Genomic DNA, 24,416 nt, shown 5'->3' on the forward strand with positions numbered 1-24,416 from the left:
AAATCTAAAGCTCTCCCTCCTGTACCATTTCTTGGGCCATACATTCATCCCAAGTAACTTCCTTTGCCAATACGCACTCGCATCTGATCTCAGGCATAATCCAAAGATTACTACTTTTTGGAACCTCTTCTTTAATCTACTTCTGAGCTCCCTAAATTCTGCTTTTAGGACCTCATTCCTTTGTCTATATGACATAAATATGATCATGGCTGATTGAGCGCTATTACCTCAACTCACTCTTTTAATATCACTGGCACTTAGCAATGTATCAATCTCTTCTTTAAATAAACTCAAACACTGACCTTCCTCAGCCGTCTTAGGGAGAGAATTCCATGAATTCGCCAACCTGAGAGTCTTAGGAATGCTTCTCATTTCAATGCTAAATGACATTCCCCTTATTTTCAAATTGTGTCTCCTCAAACAAATCTGACCTGCATCTACCCTGTCCAAGTAATTGCTACCATTTCAGTGAGATCATCTCTCATTCTTCAAAACTGTATCAATTCTAGGCCCTGTTTGACCAATATCCCTTCATCAAGACTTTACTACTCTTGTAATCAAATCTTCTTCCGATAAAAAACAACATTCTATAAGCTTCCTAATAGCTTGCTGAAAATGCACGTTAGCCTTCATTGACGGATCTATAGGGACTCCTTGCACACTTATATTTCCCAATGTCTCATGATTTAAGAAATATTCCACGCATTTGTTTCTCCTCCCAAAGTGGATAACCAGATTATATTCTATCTGCCACATCCCTGTCCATTCATAAAGCTTGTCCAAACACTCTCGAAGCTGCTTAACAATTTCCTCACAATACGCATTCTTGCTTAGCTTTATCACCTGCAAGTTTGTAAATATTACATTTGGTCCCCACATTTAAATCAATGATATATATTGTGTACAGAGTGAGTCATAGAGCCTAAGAGGTCTACAGCAAACAAAATAGACATTCGGCCCATCACATCCACGTTGGTCAAAAATAACCACCTCTTCTGAACATGCTAACCCCATTTTCCAGCACATGACCTATGACTTGGTATGTCTTGGCATCATAAGTGAACATCTAAATATCTCTTCAATCTTACGAGGACTTCTACCTCTAACACCCTTATAGGCTGTGAGTTACACCACAGTCTGGGCGAAAAATGTTTTCTCACATCCCCTCCAAATTTCCTGAATCTTTCATTCAATATGTGCCCCTGATCACTGATTCCACCTTCAAAGGGAAAAGTTTCTTTTTATCTACCCTGTCTGTGCCCCTCACAATTTTATACTTCTCAATCATGTCCCTCTCAATCTCCTTTGCTCTAAGGAAAACAACCTCAGATTGTCCAAACTCTCTTCATAATTGAAACTCTCCAGCCCAGGCGACATCCTGGTAAATCTCTCTGCATCCTCCACGGCTATCACATGCCTCCTGTAATGTGGATTCCAGAACTGCACACAATACTCTAGCCTGACTACCATTTTATACAGCATAACCTCCCTGTTCTTGAAGTCTATGCTTCGAATAGTAAAGGCAAGTATTTCTCTGCCTTCTTAATCACTTTATCCACTTTTACCTTCAAGGACCGGTGTCCATGCACACCTAGGTCCGTCTGATCCTCAGGGTTTCCCAGAATCCTACTGTTAATCATACATTCCCTCAAGCTCACTCTACATTGTCCACATCAAACACTCTCAGGGTAGAGGAGAAATTGAGGACTGTAGATGCTGGAGATCAGAGTTGAGAGTGCGGTGCTGGAAAAGCACAGCAGGTCAGGCAGCATCCGAGGAGGAGAATCGACATTTCGGGCATAAGCCTTTCATCAGGAGTGATTCCTGATAAAGGGCTCTTGCCCGAAACATTGATTGTCGTGCTCCTCAGATGCTGGATAACCTGCTGTGCTTTTTCAGCACCACACTCTCAACTCCCAGGGTATATACAATGCTGGCTGCACAAAGTAAAAGACAGTCTACATTTTCCACTTTCAAACATTCCCTGGACAGAAATAACATGGAGGTTAGATACAGAACAGGTAGAACATAGGGTTGGATACAGAGTAAACTTATCATTTAAGTACAGTGCAGACATGGTAGCAAGTATCACAAAAAGCCACAGAGGCAAAGCTAGTGAAGCAACATATTAGCAGCATAGTGGGTATCACTTGAAGGAATTCAGACAAGTACTCAGGTATTAGTGCTCAGTTATCTTTAGTATTTTATTTATTGTTGTTTGCCGTTAGGCATTTTTTGCAGTGTTTGACTGCTAGCTTAATAGCTAAATAGAACCAAAGATTAATAAGCATTGTTAAATAAAGCAGCTAACACTCCGAACAATTGACAGTCTCAGTTCCATATTTTACAATTTTAACTTCAGGTGTTTCCTGGAAAACCACACCCCTCATGAGGTACCAATTGTTCCAGCATTCCAAAACTTGAGGAATATCCATTGTTGCTACTGGAAGTAGTCACCTTGCAGCATGAGAGAGCAGGGGGGTGGGAGTTGGGGCAGGATTGGAGGTATACGGGTGGTGGTCTCTGAGCAGGCAGTGCAGCAATTGTGGCACTCATATCAGGTTCCAGTGTTGAAGGGTAGAAAGAGTGATGGAGAAGTGTCAACCACACTGCAGGGGACTGGGCTGCACAGGAAGGCATAGGGAAGTGTGGACATGAGTACAAGAGATTCGATAATTAGTGACAGACAGAGCCATCCCTGCACGCATAATACCAGTCCTGAACTGCTGAGCAGTTGACTGGATTGCTCCGGGTTGAACTCAAGGACTCAATAGTGCTGTAAATCACTTGGATTTGAAAATAATAAGGAAATATTGGACCGAGAGAATGTTAGTCCATCCGTCATCTACAGAGATTTCATGCAACGCTATTGGAGTATGACATTCAGGACAATTATTTTTGCAGTGAATGAAGATCTTCTATTTGTCTGAGATCAAAATAATTTATGAAGTTGCGGATCACTTACTGACGAATGGCATTTGTAAGAGTCACATGAGCGAGAACAGAAGTCAACAGTCAAACGTCGCCTGTAACAGTTGCCTTGACATGACTGAATTCTGCTCAAGCACACGATGGTTTTGTGGTCTTCAGCTCCCTTCATTTCGTGGTTCAGAACAGGATGTTCCAGTCCCATTGCAAAATGAAGGAGAATGGCATGTGCAGAAAGGAGGCACGATTCTGTTCAACAGTGTACTCACCTGTCAGATAAAGGTGATACTGAGGGACTCGCAGTAACAGCATGAAAAGACATTGCTTTACGGTCAGCCTGTTAGAATCAGGATGGATCTAGAAACCATGACACAGGGGAAGAGAGACCAATTAAAATCACTCAAAAATATATCCAATAACTCATTTCATAGGATTGACACAGATGACAAAAATTATCAACGTGGGATTCCAAACAATCACTCTCAGAAGAAAAAGATACACAAATGCAGACACACAAAAAAAAAATCCAGACCCAGAGAAACATAGCAGGCTGTGAGTACTGCAAACAACATCTCAGGAGTTGCACATAGAGTGGGCATGTATCAAGTGAAACCAGATATCTGTCGGAAAAGAAGGAAAGCAGCAGCCACACTTAAATATGGCAATGCCAGAAATGGGTTAATTGAAGGAAGAGGAATCCAGGTGACCTGAAACAAATCCTAACTGAGGGAGAGTAACTGGAGTCAGATCGTGAGGCCCTACAAGGGCAGTTGACTAGCAATAACTCTGTGCCAGTGTTTATCAACAGAAAGTAACACGGACCTAGGCCAGAATACAGATCACTCCTTTTTCCATTGGTAAATCAGCCAAACAAACACAGACCCACAGAAACTGTAAACACAAACCCACAGAAACTGCAACACGAACACAGGCCCACAGAAACTGCAACACGAACACAGACCCACAGAAACTGCAACACGGACACAAACCTATAGAAACTGCAACACGCACACAGACCCACAGAAAACTGCAACACAAACACAAACCCACAGAAACTGCAACACAAACACAGACCCATAGAAACTACAACATGAACACAAACCTACAGTAACTGCAATATAAATGCAGACCTACTGAAACTGCAACACGAGCACACACCTACAGAACCTGCAACACAAACACAAACCCCTAAAAACTGCAACAGCTAACACACACCCACAGAAACTGCAACACTAACACAGACCCACAGAAACTGCAACACGAACACAGACCCACAGAAACTGCAACACGAACACAGACCTACAGAAACTGCAACACGAACACAGACCCACAGAAACTGCAACACGAACACAGACCCACAGAAACTGCAACACGAACAACACAGACCCACAGAAACTGCAACATGAACACAGAACCACAGAAACCGCAACACGAACACAGACCCACAGAAACTGCAACACGAACAACACAGACCCACAGAAACTGCAACACGAATACAAACCCACAGAAACTGCAACATGCACACAGACCCACAGAAAACTGCAACACAAACACAAACCCACAGAAACTGCAACACTAATACAGACCCACAGAAACTGCAACATGAACACAGAACCACAGAAACTGCAACACGAACAACACTGACCCATAGAAACTGCAACACGAATACACACCTACAGAAACTGCAACACGAACACAGACCCACAGAAACTGCAACACGAACACAGACTCACAGAAACTGTAACACGAACACAGACCCACAGAAACTGCAACACTAACACAGACCCACAGAAACCGCAACACGAACACAAACCCACAGAAACTGCAACACGAACAACACAGACCCACAGAAACTGCAACACGAACACAAACCCACAGAAACTGCAACACGCACACAAACCCACAGAAAACTGCAACACAAACACAAACCCACAGAAACTGCAACACAAACACAGACCCACAGAAACTACAACACGAACACAAACCTACAGTAACTGCAACACGAACACACACCTACAGAAACTGCAACACGAATACAGAACCACAGAAACTGCAACACTAACACAGACCCACAGAAACTGCAACATGAACACAGAACCACAGAAACTGCAACATAAACAACACAGACCCACAGAAACTGCAACACGCACACAGACCCACAGAAAACTGCAACACAAACACAGACCCATAGAAACTACAACATGAACACAAACCTACAGTAACTGCAATATAAACGCAGACCTACTGAAACTGCAACACGAGCACACACCTACAGAACCTGCAACACAAACACAAACCCCTAAAAACTGCAACAGCTAACACACACCCACCGAAACTGCAACACAAACACTGACCCATAGAAACTGCAACACGAATACACACCTACAGAAACTGCAACACGAACACAGACCCACAGAAACTGCAACACGAACACAGACTCACAGAAACTGTAACACGAACACAGACCCACAGAAACTGCAACACTAACACAGACCCACAGAAACTGCAACACAAACACAGACTCACAGAAACTGTAACACGAACACAGACCCACAGAAACTGCAACACTAACACAGACCCACAGAAACTGCAACACAAACACAGACCCACAGAAACTGCAACACAAACACAGACCCACAGAAACTGCAACATGAACACAGACCCACAGAAACTGCAACACTAACACTGGCCCACAGAAACTGCAACACGAACACAGACCCACAGAAACTGCAACATGAACACAGACCCACAGAAACTGTAACACGAACACAGACCCACAGAAACTGCAACATGAACACAGACCGACAGAAACTGCAACATGAACACAGACCCACAGAAACTGCAACACGAATACAGACCCACAGAAACTGCAACATGAACACAGACCCACAGAAACTACAACATGAACACAGACCCACAGAAACTGCAACACGAACACAGACCCACAGAAACTGCAACATGAACACAGACCCACAGAAACCGCAACACTAACTGAAATGGAGCTGAGGTTGAACAGGTTAAGAGCGTCAAGTTCCAAGGAGTGACAAAAACCAGAAACCTGTCCTGGACTTCTCATGTAGATGCTGTGGTCAGGAAGGCACAACACCTCTTTTTCCTCAGGTGGCTGAAGAAATTCGGCATGTCCCTACGGACTGTCATCAACATTTACAGGTAAACCATAGAAAGCATACTGAGTGCATAACGGCCTGGTACAGTGAATGCTTTGTCCCGGACCAGATAAAACTTCAGAAGGTTGTGACAACAGCACATACCATCACGGGAGCCAACCTTCCATCCATCGACTCCACTTACATTTCTTATGCCACGGAAAGGCTGCCAACATCATCTCATGCTGGTAAAGCTCTTTTAGAGCTTCTTCCATTGGGCAGAATATACAGAAGCTTGGACACACACACACCATCAGGTTCAAGAGCAGCTTCTTTCCTGCTGATGAATGGACTCTCTAACTTCAAATAGTGTTGACCTTATTCATGTACTACTTTGTACACCTTCTGAGCAGTGTAATTTATATGCTTCATTCTGGCTAAAAATCTTATCCAGTTTAAAATTCAGCAAATCTAACTAATTTGTCTATCTATTTGAAATCCCACAGGAGTCCCCAAATTATGTTAATATCCTAGATGAAGTCTCAAATTATGTCATGATCCCAGATCAAACCACCAGGTCAGTGTTAGTGTTGCACTTTCTGTAGGTCTGCGTTCGTGCTGCAGTTTCTGCTTGGTATGTCCTTGCTTACTATGATCTGTCTATACTGCTCACAAACAGAGCTTTTCACTATATTTGAGTACATATGACCACAACAAATCAAGTGAAAAAGCAGAGGCAGAAAACATAAAAGCAGATACACAGAAACAGTAATACTAAAACAGACCAATAGAAATACTGAAGCACAATACTGGTCCACTTCCAGTAACTCCATCACTAACCCACAAAAGCAGAAATGCAAATTCAAATACGGATCCACAGAAATACTAACTTAAACATAGATGCACAGAGACAGCAACACAAACACAGACACACAGAAACACAAACACAATTCCACACACAAACTGAAATATAATGCAAACCCTCAGCAAAACTGCATTACTGTACATACGCACAGAAACGGCAACACTACCATTAAGACAAAGAATACTGACTCAAATACAGACTCAGAATCAGCAACACAGTGACCCAGAAATACTGAAACACAACAAACCCACAAAAAAACACTAATAAAAATATTGACCAAGTGAAACATCAGCTCAAACAAAGATCCACAGAAGCAGTAACTCAAATGCTTACACACAGGAACACAAACAGAAAAACTGACCCATAGAAACAGTAATACGAACACAGATCCATATAAACACTCACTAACACAAATCCAGAATAACACAAAAGCCTCACAGCACCAGGGACCTGGATTCGATTCCACCCTCAAGCAACTGTCTGTGTGGAGTTTGCACATTCTCCCCGTGTTTGTACAGCTTTCTACTGGGTGTTCTGGTTTCTTCCCACATTGTGCAAGTTAGATAGATTGCCCATTGTATCCAGCGACGTGTAAGTTAAGTGCATTAGCCATGGAAATACAGAGTGACAGGGATAGAGTAGGGGAATAGGTCTGGTTGGGATGCTGTTCGGAGGGTCGGTGTCGACTTATTGGGCGAAGTGGCCTGTTTCCACATTGTAGGGATTCTAAAGTTTCAGTCTCACAGAAACAGCAAAACAAACAACCCCATGGAAATACTAGCACCAACACAGACTCCTGGAACACCTAATACAAACACAGATGTGCAGAAACACTAACACAGACCCACTGAGACAATAACCCACAGAAATTCTAATACCAATACAGACCAAAAGAAAAACTGACACAAAAACCGACACACAAACACAAAGACACACACAGAAACAGCAATACAAATAGCATATCACAGGAGCATATTGTAGCATAATCATAATATGACTCAAGCAGTAATTAGAGCTCCATGTCAGTGCCTGGTGATATAGGTTCAAGTCCCACCATGGCATCTGGTGGAATTCAAATTCACTGAATAAATCTGGAATTGGAAACAGCCTATGCAACAGCCCCATGAAATATTCATCAATTGTTGTAAAAAGAACCCCTCTGGTTCACTAATGACAGCAGATTTACTTCCTCAAAGGACATCTGCTGTCCTTACCTGGTCTGGCCTACACGTGACTCCAGACTCACTGCAATGTGACTGAATCTTAATTTTCCTCTAAAGTGAATAAGCATGTCATTCAGTTCAGATGGGTACCAAATGTTGGCCTTGCCCACATCCCATTATAGAAGAAGGGAAAATGAAACTCGCTAGTAGCTCTCAAACACAAATACAGACCAACTAAAAGACAAACCCAGAGAAACAATACAAACATAAAGAAACACAATTAACACAGACCCCACTGATCTGGAGAAACACCATGACCTTCTTTTCTCTCAGACCCAGAATAGAATTTCCTATCTGTTCACTTTCTGCCTGACCAACTTCCACAAGCAAATCCAGCACGGTGCCACATCAAACACATCTTCTGCTCCCCATTTTCATTCCCTCCACCACACCTTGGTCAACATCTCTATCACCTCACAAGACCTCAACCCCCTTCCATATCATCTTTTCATAAAGAATGAGTAATGTTTGTCCTTATTCCTTCTCTCCTCACTCAGAGCTCCAAAACCCACTTTCCAGGTGGATCAATGATTTATGTTGCTCTGTTCAATCTGGTTTACTAGATTCACACCTCATAATGTGATTTCTTCCACATTTGAGAGACCAAACAGAGACTGAGTGACCCCTCTTTGGATATCTGAACCTCTGCCCTTGGTCTGCTGCATTGCTCCAGTGCAACCTTAAGGAACAGCATCTCAACTTTCAATTAAACACGCTATAGTCTCTGGACTTTATGTTTATTATGCAGATAACTGAATCTGGAAGGAACTTAATCCAGAATATGCTGAGAGGCAGAAAGTTGCAGAATGCAAAGCAAACTTGAGATAATTAACATTGACAACTTGACTCATCTAACAGTTTCAATGTAGTCAAATGCACCAAGGTGCTGAGGTTAGTTAAACTGAAAGGAAAGCAAAGGGTCAAAGCATGAGAAGAACTATCCAGACTGATATGATGGACAGATTGAGAAGCAGAAAGCTCCCCTGGTTAATGATTAGCTTCAATCCCACTCACAAATCTTGGTTCCTGATCATTGGCTGCATCCCTCTCCCCTGCCAGGACTTAAGCCTTGAGCTGCTTAAGAGCGAGGTTGGGTTTTGATTTGCAATCGAGATGAACTTCCAGTGTTCTGGGGTCTTATCTCAATATGATTATGGCTGATTCACAGCAACCAAACTTTGGTCCCTTCATCTGAGTCACTGATATGGATTATAAATAGTTGAGGTCCCAGTACCAATGCCTACCAAATTTCGTGGAACTTTTCAGGGAGATGACAAAGTGCTTGGGTGAGGGTAAGGCAGCTGATGTAGTCTACATGGATTCCAGTAAGGCTTTTAACAGGGCCTCACATGGAAACTGATAAAGAAAGTAAAAGCTCATGGGAGTAAATTAGCAAAACTGGCTTAGTGACAGGAGATGGAGAAGCGTGTTTGTGTGGCTGGAGTCCACAGGGTCCCTTACTTTTCAGAAAAGCTGCAGATGAGAACGTGGGAGGGATGATTAGTGTGAGGACGGCACAATTATTGGCTGGTGACTGACAGTGAAGGGATGTTTGAGGTTACAGGAGGATATAAACAGATGAGAGATGACACACTTTCTAAAAGTGAACAAGACAAGGGACTACTTAATGAATAGCAGGACACTAGGAGGGTCAGAGTAACAGAGGAATCTTGAGGTGCCAATCCACAAATCGCTGAAGGTGACTGGAGTGATTAATAGTATAATTAAGAAAGCATACAGGACACTTCACTTTTTCAGCTGCAGTATAGATTATAAGAGCAGGGAGATCATGTTGGAGCTGAACTTTGGTTACACCACCGCTGAAGTACTATGTGCAGTTCTGGTCATCAAACTATAGAAAGGATGTGATTGCAATGTATGGAGTGCAGCGGAGATTCACCAGGATATTGCCTTAGATGTAAAATTTCAGCTACGAAGACAGATTGCATGAGCTCAGGTTATTTTCTTTGGAGCAGGTTGGGGGGACCTGATAGAGGTGTATAAGATTGGGAGGGGCTTGGACAGGGTGAATAGAAAGCAACTGTTTCCCTTAGCTGATTGGTCAGATGTACGGTCGCATGAAATTTAATATAGGATGAAGTAATACATAATTTGACACGACTTTGTTCAGTTCCTCTGCAGCAAGGAAATAAATCCCGGCCAATCCAATTTTTCCTCATGGCAGCAATTCTCTAATCTTGGCTACATCTTTGAAAATTTACCCTGCGGCCTCACTTAGTGCGATTTCATACTTCTTGTAATGTAGTGCCCAGAACTATTCAGTCGGTGATATAATAGTTCCAGCAAAACCTCCCTGCTCTTATCTGTAAGGATGAGATTCCACATGCTTCTTAAACAAATTTTCTACCTGCCCTGCTACCGTCAGGGATTCAATGTCCCTCTACATTTCTTAGTATTAATTGTGGATTCTCTCATTTGATTTCCAGCAAGCGCATCACCCCACACTTCTTCATATTGAATTACGATTGACAGTTTTCTGCCCAGCTGATCAGTTTATTGATAACTTACTGCACTTCCTGGTTACTGTTAATTACCTTACCAATTTTTGTACGAGCTGCAATTTTTTAAGTAGAGAGATTTTGATGCAAAATTATGATAGGCTTTGAGTAAATGAATAAGTATGTGTTTCCACTGGCAAATGGGTTAGTGAACTGTGCTGATCTCAAATGTGTTGTCAGAAAGATAGAAATGTTCACAACAGAATGGATAAATACTCAAAAAGGAAATACATTGCAAGTTTTTCTGAAGAAGTGGTACAAACATGATGCTCACAAACTGCTCCTCTGTTTTATATTGCTCTGACATTCTGGGGACTGAGTCAATCCCAACATGATCAGATCAATAACTTCACGTCTGTGAGAGGCATCACTTTCAAGTCTTTGATTAAGGGCTACATGACAATGCATTATGAGAAAGAGAAGGGAATTAGAAACTGCCAAAGGAGATTTTAAAACAGAAAATCTGGCAAACACGATGGAATTCTTGAAGGAAGTAACAACACTGTAGATGGGAAATGGAGTGGATGTGGTGTACATGCACACTAGGAAAGTCTTGGACAAAGTAACACATAGGAATTTGCTCCAGGAGATAAAGAGGGTGAAAAGGGAGGAGGGTGAGTAAACTGCACTAATGCATCAGACAGGAGAACAAATTTCAGAGCAATATTTCAGAAGTAAACAGAAGTGGGTACGGAGTCCCACAGGGTTCAGTTCTGGAATCATCCCTGTTCGATGCCTGTGACAATAACTTGCTCAAGGTTTAAACAATACTGACATAGAATTACATCAGACATACAGTACTGAGAAAGACCACATATGCTCCTTTTGAGCCTGTTCCCATCCTCCCAACCGTGACTCAGTCAGTGCAATCCTCAATTCTGTTGTCCCTCATATTCCTGTCTAGCTACACCTTAAATGTGATAATAAGATTCACTTTAACCACTGCCTGTAGCAGCAAACTACACATTCTCATTAAACCCTAACCCTGGATAAATGTTTCTCCACACAAATGCACCCATTCTCCCCCCAGCCAACACTCCTCATTTACTGCCTATCCCCACCCAACCAACACTAATTTACCCCATTCAGCATTCTGCCAATAAACATTTATCCCATTTCCTACCCAGCAAATACACCTCATTGACCCTAATAACGAACCCAGCCAACACTCTTAATATACCTCCATCCAGCCAACACTCCTCTAACACCCTCTTTTCCCAATGCATCTTATTTGGCACCATTCCCCCTCCATCTTACACTCTTCTTTTATCCTTATTGCCGATCCAGCCAACGCACCACATTTACCTCTCATTCCCAACAGCCTCAGATACCCCCTTTCATAACCAGCCAACACTCATTCACTCTCTTTCCCTCGGTACCAACACTCCACACTTATTCCCTCTCCTGACCAGTCAACATGTTTTATTTATCTACATTCCCCATACTCCTCAATCACTCCCTAATCCCAATCCAGCAATGCTCTTCATTTACCCCCAGTTCAGCATGCCACTCATTTACCCCGATTCCATATCCAGCCAACATTCCTCTTCCAACCACATTCCCCATCCAACCAACAATTCTCTTTACCAGCAATTTAGCCCATTCACCTACATAGCCAACTCTCCTCATTTATCCTCTTTTTACACCCAGTCAATAGCAATTTACCACCACTCAACACACAATGAGCAGTACCAGTTTAACCCCATTCTCTATCCAGTTAACACTCATTTATCCCTAATGCCCATCAAAATAATACTCAATTACCACCATTCCCCAATCAAAACCTCCTTTCTTACCCCATTTCCTGTCTAGCCAACTAGTCATTTACCCCCAGCTCCATCCAGCCAACACTCCTTTATCCCGATATCCTAGTCCAGCCAACACCCCTTTCCCCTCATTCCCTATCCAACCAACACTCCCAATTTACACCATTCCATATCTAGCCCACACATTCATTCTCCATCTAGCCAATACTCCCTTTTTACCCCCATTTTCCATCCAGCCAATGCTCATTTATCCATATATACTCCATCCAGCCAATAATTATTTAACCCCATTCTGATCCAGCCAGCGCTCCTAAATTACCCAATTTCCTTTCCAACAAACATCCATGCCTTACTGTGTTCCACCAGCCAACGCTCATTTATTCATTTTCCTCACACAGCCAACATTCATTTACCCATAGCCCACTGGCCAATGGTACACATCTATCCCAATTGCCATCCCGTCAACATCCTCATTTACTTTATTTCGCCATCCAGCAAACACTCCATTTTAAGATAATTCTCCACCTAGCCAATACTCCTCATTTACCCTAATCCCTTTCCAAACAACGCTCCTCCTTTGCCTCCATTCCCCATTCAGCCAAAACCTGTCATTTACTCTCATTGCAATCCAGTCAACATGTTGTTTTTCCCCTATTCTCCACCAGCCAGGACTCATAATTTACCCCATTCCCCATCCTGTCTGCAATTCCCTTTTACCCCCATTTCCCACCAACTGACACTCTTCATTTATCTACATTCTTCACTCAGCTAACATCAATTTCCTCCATAACCCACTGGCCAAAGCTCCATTATCACAATTGCCATCCTACAAAGTTCCTCATTTACCCTCAGTCACCATCCAACCAACACTCCATTTTTAATCCCATTCTCTGTCCAGCTATCACTCCCCATTTACCCGTATTCTGCATCCAAACAGTATTCCTCATTTATCACCATTACCCAACCAGCTAATTATTGTGAACAATTGTGAACAAAGAAAAAAAAAACAAAGAAAATTATAGCATAGGAACAGGCCCTTTGGCCCTCCAAGCCTGCGCCGATCTAGATCCTCGATCTAAACCTGCTGCCTATTTTCTAAGGATCTATATCCCTCTGTTCCCTGCCCATTCATGTATCTGTCTAGACACATCTTAAATGACAAGGTAAAAACAAGGACTGCAGATGCTGGAAACCAGATTCTGGATTAGTGGTGCTGGAAGAGCACAGCAGTTCAGGCAGCATCCAAGGAGCAGTTTGTGCCCACCTCTACCACCTCTACCAGCAATGTGTTCTAGGCACCACCACCCTGTGTAAAAAACTTTCCACACATATCTCCACTAAATTTTTCCCCTCAAACCTTGAACTCATAACGCCTAGTAACCAAGTCCCCCACTCTGGGAAACAAACTTCTTGCTATCCACCCTGTCTATACCTCTCTCGATTTTGTAGACCTCAATCAGGTCCTCAACCTTTTAATGAAAATAATCCTAATCTACTCAACCTCTCTTCATAACTACACCCTCTCTGTCATTCAGCTGAATGGACCTGAAACAATAACTCTGCTTTCGCTCCACAGATTCTGCAAGACCTGTTGAGTTTTTCCAGCAATTTCTGCTTTTGTTTCTGATTTCCAGCATCCGCAGTTTTTTTAAAGGTATTCATTAGGTACCTTGTTCAGAACCAGCCAACACTCATTTACCTTCTTCCCTTCCATGCTAACACTCCTCATTCACCCCCATTCTCCATCCAGCCAACACACCCCCATTCTCCACTCCTCACTCACCCCAGGGAACCATCCAGCCAATACTCCTCACTCACCCTGAAACTCAAACAAGATTAGAGTGGTGCTGGAGAAGCACAGCAGGTCAGGCAACATCCAAGGAGCAGGAAAAAAAAAAATCGATGTTTCAGGCAAAAGCCCAGATCAGGAATCAGGTTCCTGATGAAGAGCTTTTGCCCGAAACATCAATTTTCCTGCTCCTCAGATGCTGCCTGACCTGCTGTGCTTCTCCAGCACCACTCTGATCTTGACTCTGATCTCCAGCATCTGCAGTACCCACTTCCATCCCATTTTCATCCAGCCAACTCTTCTCGTTTACCCCAATGCTCATCCAAACAACCTTCCTCATTTATCCCCACTCTCCATCAAGACAACATCACCATTTCTCTTCTTTTTCCATCCAGCCAACAACTCCATCACATCAGGAGGAGAAATATTTCATGCTGTAAAATGGCAACATAGGCTGCAAAGAGATGATGCTAAGATGGTGAAAAGGGCTAAAACATGACAAAATTCTCGCTTTGGGAACGTGAAGTGATTTATCTCAGTAGAACTGATAGTGACAATGACAGTGTTAAGGGAGCTAGTTCAGATCTCGGGAAGAGCAGGTGGATGGTAAGCAGACATGTCATATGTCTGTAAAGGTTAATAAAGGTGTTAAAAGGTTTTGAGGATTTGAGTGAATTGCTGGGAGACAATTCTCAGAATGTTACCTCAAACTCCAGCAGTCTTGTGGAAAGCCCTCGTGAGTTGCTACAGGATTGTTCCAGGATTGCGAGGTTATGTTCAAATTGCTCAATATACCTGGAGTACACACTCAGTCTGGGCCCTCGGGCTAAGATCACATGCGCCAAACATGGAGCCGCCTGCTCCCTGATGGTAGAAAGGTATGGACTCAGTCAGATAATGCAGCAGTCACTCTTGGTTCACCATCACCACCATCGCACACCAAACTCCATCTTCCCCACCCCATACCCCCGTATAACCCTCGCCATTCTCAGGATTCCCCACTCAATCCAACATGTTATGGTCCTGTTTAAAGTGCTTTGTTCACAGGATGTCAGTGCCACTGCAATACTTGCCCATCACTAATAGCCTTTAGATTTTTGTTGGTGAGTCTCTTGATCTGTGCAGGAACTCCCTTGGAAGGGATTTTAGGGTTTTGATCCAGCGACAGGTCAGGAACAGTAATAATGTTCCATGTCAGGATGATGTATAGCCTGGGGCGAACTTAGAGCAGTAGTATCCCATGTGTCTGCTGCCCTTGTCCTTCTGGGTGAAAGTAGCTGTAGATTTGGAAACTGCTATTGGAGTAAGCTTTATTGAATTTGTGCAGTGCATTTTATAGATCATACAGATGGCACACACTGACATACCGAGCATCAGTGGTAAAGGGAGTGGATGTGGTGCCAATCAAGTGGGCTGTTTTGGTCTGGACGGTGTCAAGCTTCTTGAGTGTTGTTTTAGCTGCGTCTTATCCTGGCAAGTGAGGAGTATTAAATCACACTCCTGATTTGTTCCCTTGTACCAAGAACTGAGAAGGAAGTGAATTATTGCTGCCGAATTCCCAGTCTTTGACCTGCTCTTGGAGTTACTGAATTTATATGGCCAGTCTCTGGTCAATGGTGACCCTCAGGATATTGATAGTGGGGCAACACTATTCAACATCAATGGGGAGATGATTGGACTCTGTTTTGTTGCTGATGGTCATTACCTGGCACTTGTGTGGCACAAATGTAAGTTGCCATTTATCAACCTAAGCCTGGATGCTGTTCAGGTCTTGCTGCATTCAAACATGGACTGCTTCAGTTGCAAATGGCACTGAACATTGTGCAATCATCAGTAAACACTCCCACTTCTGACCTTATGATGGAGCAGCTGAAGAAGGCTGGGCCTAGGACACTACCCTGAGGAACTCCTGCAGAGATGTCCTGGAGCTGACATGGCTAACCTCTAACAGCAACAAACATTTTCCTTTGCACTATGTATGACTCCAAACAACAAAGTTTCTCCTAAAATGCATTTACTCCCATTTTCAAAGGACTGCATGATGCCATATTCAGTCAAATGCTGCCCTGGATGTCATAAGCAATGACTAAGTCCTGGAGTTTGTCTCTTTAATCCATGTTTGGACCAAAGCTGTAATGAGATTAGAATTCAAACACACTATTAATAATCAAGGTATTCATTTCCAAATGATGCTTGATACCACCATGAACAACACCTTTCATCACTTTAATGATGATTGAGAGTAGACGAATAGAGCAGTAATTGGTCTGATTGGATTTTTTTGGGTACAGGATATCCCTGGGCAAGTTTCCACATTCTTGGGTAAATGCCAGTGTTGTGACTGTACTGGAACAGTTTGGCTCGGGATGCAGCGAGTTCTGGAGCACAGAAATGCAGTGCTATTCCTGGAATGATTTCAGAGTCCATATCCTGCACAGTATCCAGTTTCTCCAACTGTTTCTTGACATCACGTGGAACGAACCAAATTGGACAAACATTGGTATCTGTGATGCTGGGGACCACTGGAGGAAGCGGAGATGGATAATCCACCCAACATTTTTGGCTGAAGATTACTGTAAATTCTTGCCTCCTCATCTTTTGCACCCCAACAACAAGGGTGGAAATACTTAGAGAGCCTCCTTTAGTAGTAAGTTTTTAATTTTTCCATGACAATGGTAGGACTGTAGAGCTTAGGTCTGATCTCTGCATTGTTAGATCTTTAGCTCCATCTACCACTTTATGTTTCTTCTTGTATTTAACACGCTACAAGTGCTTGGAGCTTCACCTCACTTTTAAGATCCCTACTTAGAATCCCTACAGAGTACGAAAAGGCCATTCGGCCCAATAAGTCCACACTGACCCTCCGAAGAGTATCCCACCCACTCCCTTACCCGATTACTTTACATTTCCCCTGACTAATGCACCTAACCTACACATCCCTGAACACTGTGGGGCAATTTAGCATGGCCAATTTACCTAACCTGTACATCTTTGGACTGTGGGAGGAAACCGGAGTACCCGGAGGAAACCCATGCAGACACGGGGAGAATGTGCAAACTCTACGCACAGTCACCCGAGGCTGGAATTGAACCCAGGGCCCTAGCACTGTGAGGCAGCAGTGCTAACCACTGAGCCACCATGCCGCCCTGGTATGCACCACCCAACTCTGCACTCTTCTTTGAATCAGGGTTGATCTGTACATCTCTTTGATGTAGTGGTTGAGTGGAAGATATGCTGGGCCATGAGGTTATATATTCTGCTGCTGTGGATGACCCATAGCACCTGATGGATGTCCAGCTTTGAACTGCTAGATCTGCTCAAAGTCTGTCCTATTCTGTGCCACACAACGCAATGGAGGGTATCCTTAATGTGAGGGTGGAAATTTATCTCCACAGAACTGTGTGGTGATCATCCCTATTGATACTGTCATGTGTGGATGGATTGTAGAGGATGGGGGAGTAACATATCTAGCCATTCCCCACCCAAATTTTTCACCACAACCTACATCCTGAAGACCATTACAGCATGAGGGATGGGAGCTGGAAAAGGTTACACACCACCTAGAATGTGTTCTGCCATTCAACACACTTATGGCCGATCTGATCTTGACCTTAACTCCACCTCAAGCCCATTCCCCATAAACATTTGGCGATCAAAAATCTGTGTAACTCAGTCTTGAAAATATGCTGCAAATCAGTCTCCGCTGAGGTACAGAATTCCAAACATTGATGGCTTTCGAAGAGGATTAAATCCTCCTTTTCTCCATCTTAACAGTGAGACCCCGTACATTTAAACTGTGCCCCCTAGTTCTAGATTCCCTCATGAAGAGAGACACATTCTCAGCATTTATCCTATCATGCTCCACAAAAGCCCAAAGATTGGCCTCCAAAGAATCCAACTTACTAAACCTTTCCCCGTAAGACCATCTCTTTATAATAGGAGTGAACTGCATCCAATGCAATTATATCCCTTGTTAAATAAAACTGTACACGGTCCTCTTTAGATTTTTCACACCAGTCTTTGCTGTTGTCAATCTATATTCTTCTCTGGTGTCCAGTTCTCTTCAAGGGAATCCAATATGGTGTTGATGAATATTTTGCCACAGGATCCTCTAGTCTCATGTCAAAGCAGTAACAATGCTCTTTTGGAAATGGTTTTCAGCAAGCTTGGCCTTTCTTTCATCGGATGCAAAACTTCTGTTTGGCTTATGCTGCCTTGATTCCTTGTAACACTGCTCTTCGCATCACATTTCAAATACATTGATTTTTTTCTTCAGTTTCTTGTTTGCTTTCCTGCTCAAAATATCCCTGTCATATCCCATAATCAACACTGTGTTGCACACAGTGTATCGTATGTGGATAACTTATACCTGGATGTCCACCATAACATGGATTGCATCATTCACTGCAACGTACAATGCATTTTACACATATATCCCAAATAGCAGCACAATAATTTCAGCCGGTTGAGTTAGGACCTGTCAAAAACAAGTGTTTGACTACTCTAATCCCATTTTCCATCACATGCCTATCAGCCTTGTGTGCCTTGGCATTGTAAGTACACATCTAAGTGCTTCTTCAGTGAGAATTCTGCTTCTACCACCCTCACAGGCAGTGAGTTCCAGATTCCCACCACACTCTGGGTGAAAACATTTTTCCTCACATTCTCTCACTACCTTACCTTAAATTTATGACAGCTTGTCATTGATCTTTCCATCAAGGGGAAATGTTTCTTGCTGTCTAGCCTATCTGTGCCAGTCATAATTTTATGTACTTCAATCATGATGAAGGTCTTATGGTCGAGACGTTGACTCTCCTGCTCCTCGGATGTTGCCTGACCTGCTGTGTACTTTCAGCGCCACACTTTACAACTCTATGACTCTCCAGCATCTGCAGTCCTCACTTTCTCCTACATCTCAAACATGTGCCTTCTCAATTTCCTCTGCTCTAAGGAAAACAACCCCGACCTGTCCAAACTCTTTTCATAACTGAAACGATCCAGCCCAGGGAACACCCTGGTAAATCTCCTCTGCAACCTCTCTAGTGCTATCGCGTCCCTCCTTTAATGTGGATTCCAGAACTGCACACAATGCTCTCACTGTGGCCTAACTAACATCTTATGCAGTTTCACCTTCACCACCCTGCCTACAGCCACCTCCTATCCTGAAGAAACATCAACTTCTCCACCTCCTGATGCTGCCTGGCTTTCTGTGTCCTTCCATCCTCCAGCTTGTCTACTTTGGATATAAAGGCAAGTATATCATATGCCTTTGTAACCATTTTATCCATCTACCTGTGTACACACACACACACACCAAGGTCCCTCTGATCCTTGGTCCTTCCAGGATCCTTGCCTTGTTTGTCCTGTCCATGTGCATCACATTTATCCAGATTGACTTCCATACGAAAAGCCTTGCTGAAGTCTAAGTAGACTCAAAGTCCATGATTTTTAATTATTTTCTTTCTTTAGCAATCAAGAAAAACCAATGCAAGTTTTTTTTTCAAAACAGACTTTAACAAGTTTTTTTCAGAGGCCTACAGTAAATGGTTGATTTTTTTCTCTCTAATTTAGAAGCTTAAAAAAAATACGTTTTGAGGAGAGTTGTTTTTACAGTGCAAGAGTTTTTTTTGACTGGCTGAGGAGTTTTTTTTATAAAGTAGAGTTGTGTTTTCATTTTGGTGACTTATACACATGATCAGCTCTGGAAACAATTTTTTTTATTTGTGGAATTTATCGAATAGTAATTATTTTAATTCAGTGAATCAGCGAAGTTATTCATTACATTTAAGATTTATGTTTGATTTTTTAAAAAATATTTTGCATTTTTATCATTACTGTCTGTTGGTAATGAAAGGTAGTTTATTTTATATGTAAGGTGTTATTGAAAGTGACTTTTTTTTAGGCGTAATGTTATCGAAGGCATGTAAAAGGCATAGACTTAGATGGCTAGTTAATTTAGAAAAGTGATTACAAATCAAGGTCAGTCAGATAGATGGGTGACTGTCAGGATACATAAGAAGATAGTACAGAAGTCTCTGATGGCGTTCAGTTTTGGGGACTGCTGAAAGGAATTATCTCTCAGAGGAAATTAGAAGGAGCAGTCAGTCGGAATGACTCTTATGTTAGGCAGTGTTTAACAAAATTTAAAAGAATAATTGTTATTGGGACTCTCCTGTCAGGAAATTCTGTGGTGGTGAGCGTAAATGTATGATGGTATGTCACTTCGCTGGTGCTCAGATTAAGGACATCTCTAAACATTTCAAACATATTGTTCAAGGGCAGAAGCCAGTAATTATTGTACAGATTGGTAGAAATGACATTTTTCTGGAAAAGTTAAAGCTTTATAGACTGAATATAAGAGGTTAGGTAAAAGATTAAAAAACAGAAACTTAAAAGTAGTTTACTCCTGATGCCAAACTCGAAAGAGGGAAGGAACAAAAGAAGAAAGGAGATAAATCAATGCTGAAGAGGCAGTGTATTGTTCAGGGATTCAAATTTTTGGACAACAGGAATCTCTTCTGGGACATAAAAAACCTGGAATGGTACCAATATCTTAGCATGGAGATTTAGTACTTCCATTAAGGGAGACTTCATACTGTTAGAGTGTTTGAGGGGCTCAGGTTTGGAGGAATTCTAAGTAGCAGTATAAATGGAATGATTGATGAGGAAGGTTCTGAATGTGAAAAGAGCAAGTCAATTAGAAAAGGAAAGACAAAAGAAAGTCAGAGAACATAGTAACTCTGAAGAATTACGTTGCATTTATTTCAATGCAAGGGGTCTTACAGCTAAGGCTGGTGAACTCAGGGCATGTTTAGGAACATGGGATTGGGACACCGTAACTATTACAGAAACCTGGCTGAGGGATAGACAGGACTGGCAGCTCAATATTCTGGATTTTAGATACTGTAGGAAGGATAGAAAAGGAGGCAAGAAAGGAGGGAGAATTGTGTTTTTGATTAAAGACAGTATAACGGCTATAACTGGAGAAGTTATTTCTGAAAAATCACCCAGTGAAAATATATAGATTAAAAATTAGAAATAAGAAAGATTACCCTTGATCAGAGAAATTGAGAAACAAATAGTACACAGATCTCAGATATATTTAAGGATAAGAAGTTTGTAATAATGGGGAATTTTAATTTTCTAAACATTGACTGGGGCTACAATATTGTTAAAGGTTTGGATGGTGAAGAATTTGTCAAATGTGTTCAAGAAAATTCTTTAGCAAAACAGAACATAGACCAGTACAGGCCCTTCGGCCCATGATGTTGTGCTGAGCATTTACCTTACTCTAAGATCAACCTAACCTACACACCCCTCACCTACATCAGCGAGCAAACCTACACCCTAAACCTCAACCTGAGCTAAAAACCTTCACAAACCTTGCAAAAACACCCCTCAATTTACATGTGCTCATCCAGTAGTCGCTTAAATGTTCCTAATGTCTCTGACTCTATTACCACCACTGGCAGTGCATTCCAAACACCCACCATTCTGTACATAAAGAACCTACCTCTCACAACTCCCCTATAACGTTCCTCCAATCACCTTACAATTATGACCCCTCATGACAGCTATTTCTGCCCTTGGGAAAAGTCTCTGGCCATCTATACTATCTATGCCTTGTACACATCTATCAAGTCACCTCTCTTCCTTCTTCTCTCCAGTGTGAAAAGCCCTAGCTCACTCAATATAACACTTCTTTTTATAACACAAGCCCTCCAATCCATGCAGCATCCTAGTAAATCTCCTCTGCAATGTCTCTAAAGCATCCATATCCTTCCTGTAATGAGGCGACCAGAACTGAACACAATATTCCAAGTGTGGTCTAATCAGGGTTTTTATAGAGCTGCAGCAAAACCTCGCAGCTCTTAAACTTAATCCCCCTGTTAATGAAAGCCAAAACACATTAAGCCTTGTTAACAACCCTATCAACTATGGAGGGATCTATATACATGGACCCCAAGATCCTGCTGTTTCACACTGCCAAGAATCCTGTATTCAGCCTGTATTTAACCCTGTATTCAGCATTCAAATTTGACCTTCCAAAATGAATCACTTTGTATTTATCCAGATTGAGCTCCATCTGCCACTTCTCAGCTCAGCTCTGTGTCCTGTCAATGTCTTGTTGTAGCCTGCAACAGCCCTCAACACTATCTACAACACCATCAATTTTGTGTCATCGGCAAACTTACTAGCCCACCCTTCTACTTCTCCATTCAAGTAACTTATAATACCTACAAAGAGCAGAGACCCAAGAACAGATCCCTGCGGGACATCACTGGTCACCTACCCCCAGGCGGAATACTTTCCATCCACTGCCACTCGTTGGCTTCTATTGGCCAGCCAATTCTGTATCCAGAATTTCCCGTATCCCATACCTAACTTTCTGAAAAAGACTACCATGGGGAACCTTGTCAAAGGCCTTTCTGAAATCCACATCCACTGCTCAACCTTTGTCAACTTGTCACATCCTCAAAGAACTCAATAACTCTTGTGAGACATAACCTGCTCCTCATGCTGACTACCTTTAATCAAATTTAGGATTTATGACTATTTGGAAAAACAATGTCTCAGAATCCTTTCCAGTGCCTTGCTTACCACAGACGTAAGACAGACTGGTCTGTAATTCTCAGGGATTTCCCTATTCCCTTTCTTGAACAGAGGAACAACATTCACCTCCTTCAATCACCCAGTGCTACTGCCCGTGGAGAGTGAGAATGCAAAGATCATCGCCAGAGGCACAGAAATCTCATTCCTCGCTTCACATAGTACCCTTGGATTTATCTGGTCCAACCCTGGGGACTTATCCATCTTGATGCTTCCCAGAATTTCCAGCACACCCACTTTCTTAATATTGATCTGTTCAAGCCTATTAACCTGGTTCATGGTGTTCTCATTATCAACAAGGCCCCTCTCTCTAGTGGATGCTGAATCAAAAAAACTAATTTAGGGCCTCCCCTACCTCTTTAGACTCTAGGCACAAGTTCCCACCACTATCCTACCCACTCCCAATCATTCTCTTACTCCTCATGTAAGTGTAGAATACCTTTGGGTTTTCCCTAATCCTTCCTGCCAAGGCTTTTTTGCATCCCCTTCTAGGTCTCTTCAGTCCATTTTTGAGATCATTCTAAGCTACCCTGTAATCCTCTAAAGCTGTGCCAGATCCTTGCTTCCTCAACCTTCAGTAAGCTTCCTTCTCCCTTTTGTTGAGAAGATCCTCTTCTTTTATCACCCAAGGCTCCTTCACCTTACCAATCCTTGCCTGTCTCAGTGGGACAAAGTTATCCAACACTCGCAACAGTTGCTCCTTAAACAGCCTCCACATCTCTGTTCTGCATTTCCCGAGAGGAGAGAGATTTAATAAGGCAGGGCAGGTGACTGAAGTGGAAGTCAGGGAACACTATGAGTCACAATTCTATTCATTTTAAAATGGTTTATGGAAAAGGATAAGCCTTCCATAAAAGTTAAAGATTTTAATTGGAGTAAGGTAAATTTTAATGATGCAAGACAAAAACTTTCAAAAGTTAATGACAGTAAACTGTTCGCAGGTAAAGGACATCTGACAAGTGTGAGGTTTTCAAGATTGCAATGATGAGAGTTCAGAGGCATTATGTTTCTCTTAGAGTGAAGGATAAGGCTGGTAAGAATAAGGAACAATGGATGGATGAAGATATTGAGATTCTAGTCAAGAATAAAATATCTTATATTAGACATAGACAACAGGGTTTAAATGAAGCTGTAAATCAATATATGGCGTGTAGGGGTATTCTTAATAAAGAAATCAGGAAAGCAAAGAGGGGATTTGCATTAGCAAATGAGTTAGCATTGGCAGATAAAGGGTAATCCAAAGAGATTCTACAAGTACATTAAGAGTAAAAGGGTAACCACAGATAGCCATTTAAAGATCAAAGAGGTTATTTTTATGTTGAACCCCAGGTGATCACAGAGATATTAAATGAATATTTTGCATCAATCTTTAGTGTGGAGAAAGAAACGGAGGCTATAAAATTTAGGGAAATAAATATTGATATTTTAAAATCAGTTCACATTGCAGAAGAGGAAGTTCTGGAGATCTTATAAAATATAAAGGTGGATAAATCATTGGAATCTGATCAAATGCATGTCAGAACATAGTGGTGAGTAAGGGAAGAAACTGAGGGCCCCTTCCAGAAATATTTATATCATCTATAACTACAGAGGAGGTGTCTGATGACTG

The 24,416-nt window shown here is 42.2% G+C and overlaps 1 protein-coding gene across 1 annotated transcript in view; it reads right to left on the reverse strand.

The window, feature by feature from the left end:
* Positions 1–24,416, reverse strand: part of LOC140483960 (FYVE, RhoGEF and PH domain-containing protein 5-like) — a 251,684-nt gene that overhangs the window by 76,472 nt on the left and 150,796 nt on the right. Inside the window, exons 6-7 of the mRNA XM_072582831.1 lie at positions 14,902–15,061; positions 3,198–3,285 (exon numbers count right to left, since the gene is read on the reverse strand). Coding sequence (XP_072438932.1) covers positions 3,198–3,285; positions 14,902–15,061 — 248 coding nt within the window. The remainder of the gene's footprint in view (positions 1–3,197; positions 3,286–14,901; positions 15,062–24,416) is intronic.

Source organism: Chiloscyllium punctatum, chromosome 12 (genome assembly GCF_047496795.1).
Source record: "Chiloscyllium punctatum isolate Juve2018m chromosome 12, sChiPun1.3, whole genome shotgun sequence".
In the NCBI taxonomy this organism is placed as follows: domain Eukaryota; kingdom Metazoa; phylum Chordata; class Chondrichthyes; order Orectolobiformes; family Hemiscylliidae; genus Chiloscyllium; species Chiloscyllium punctatum.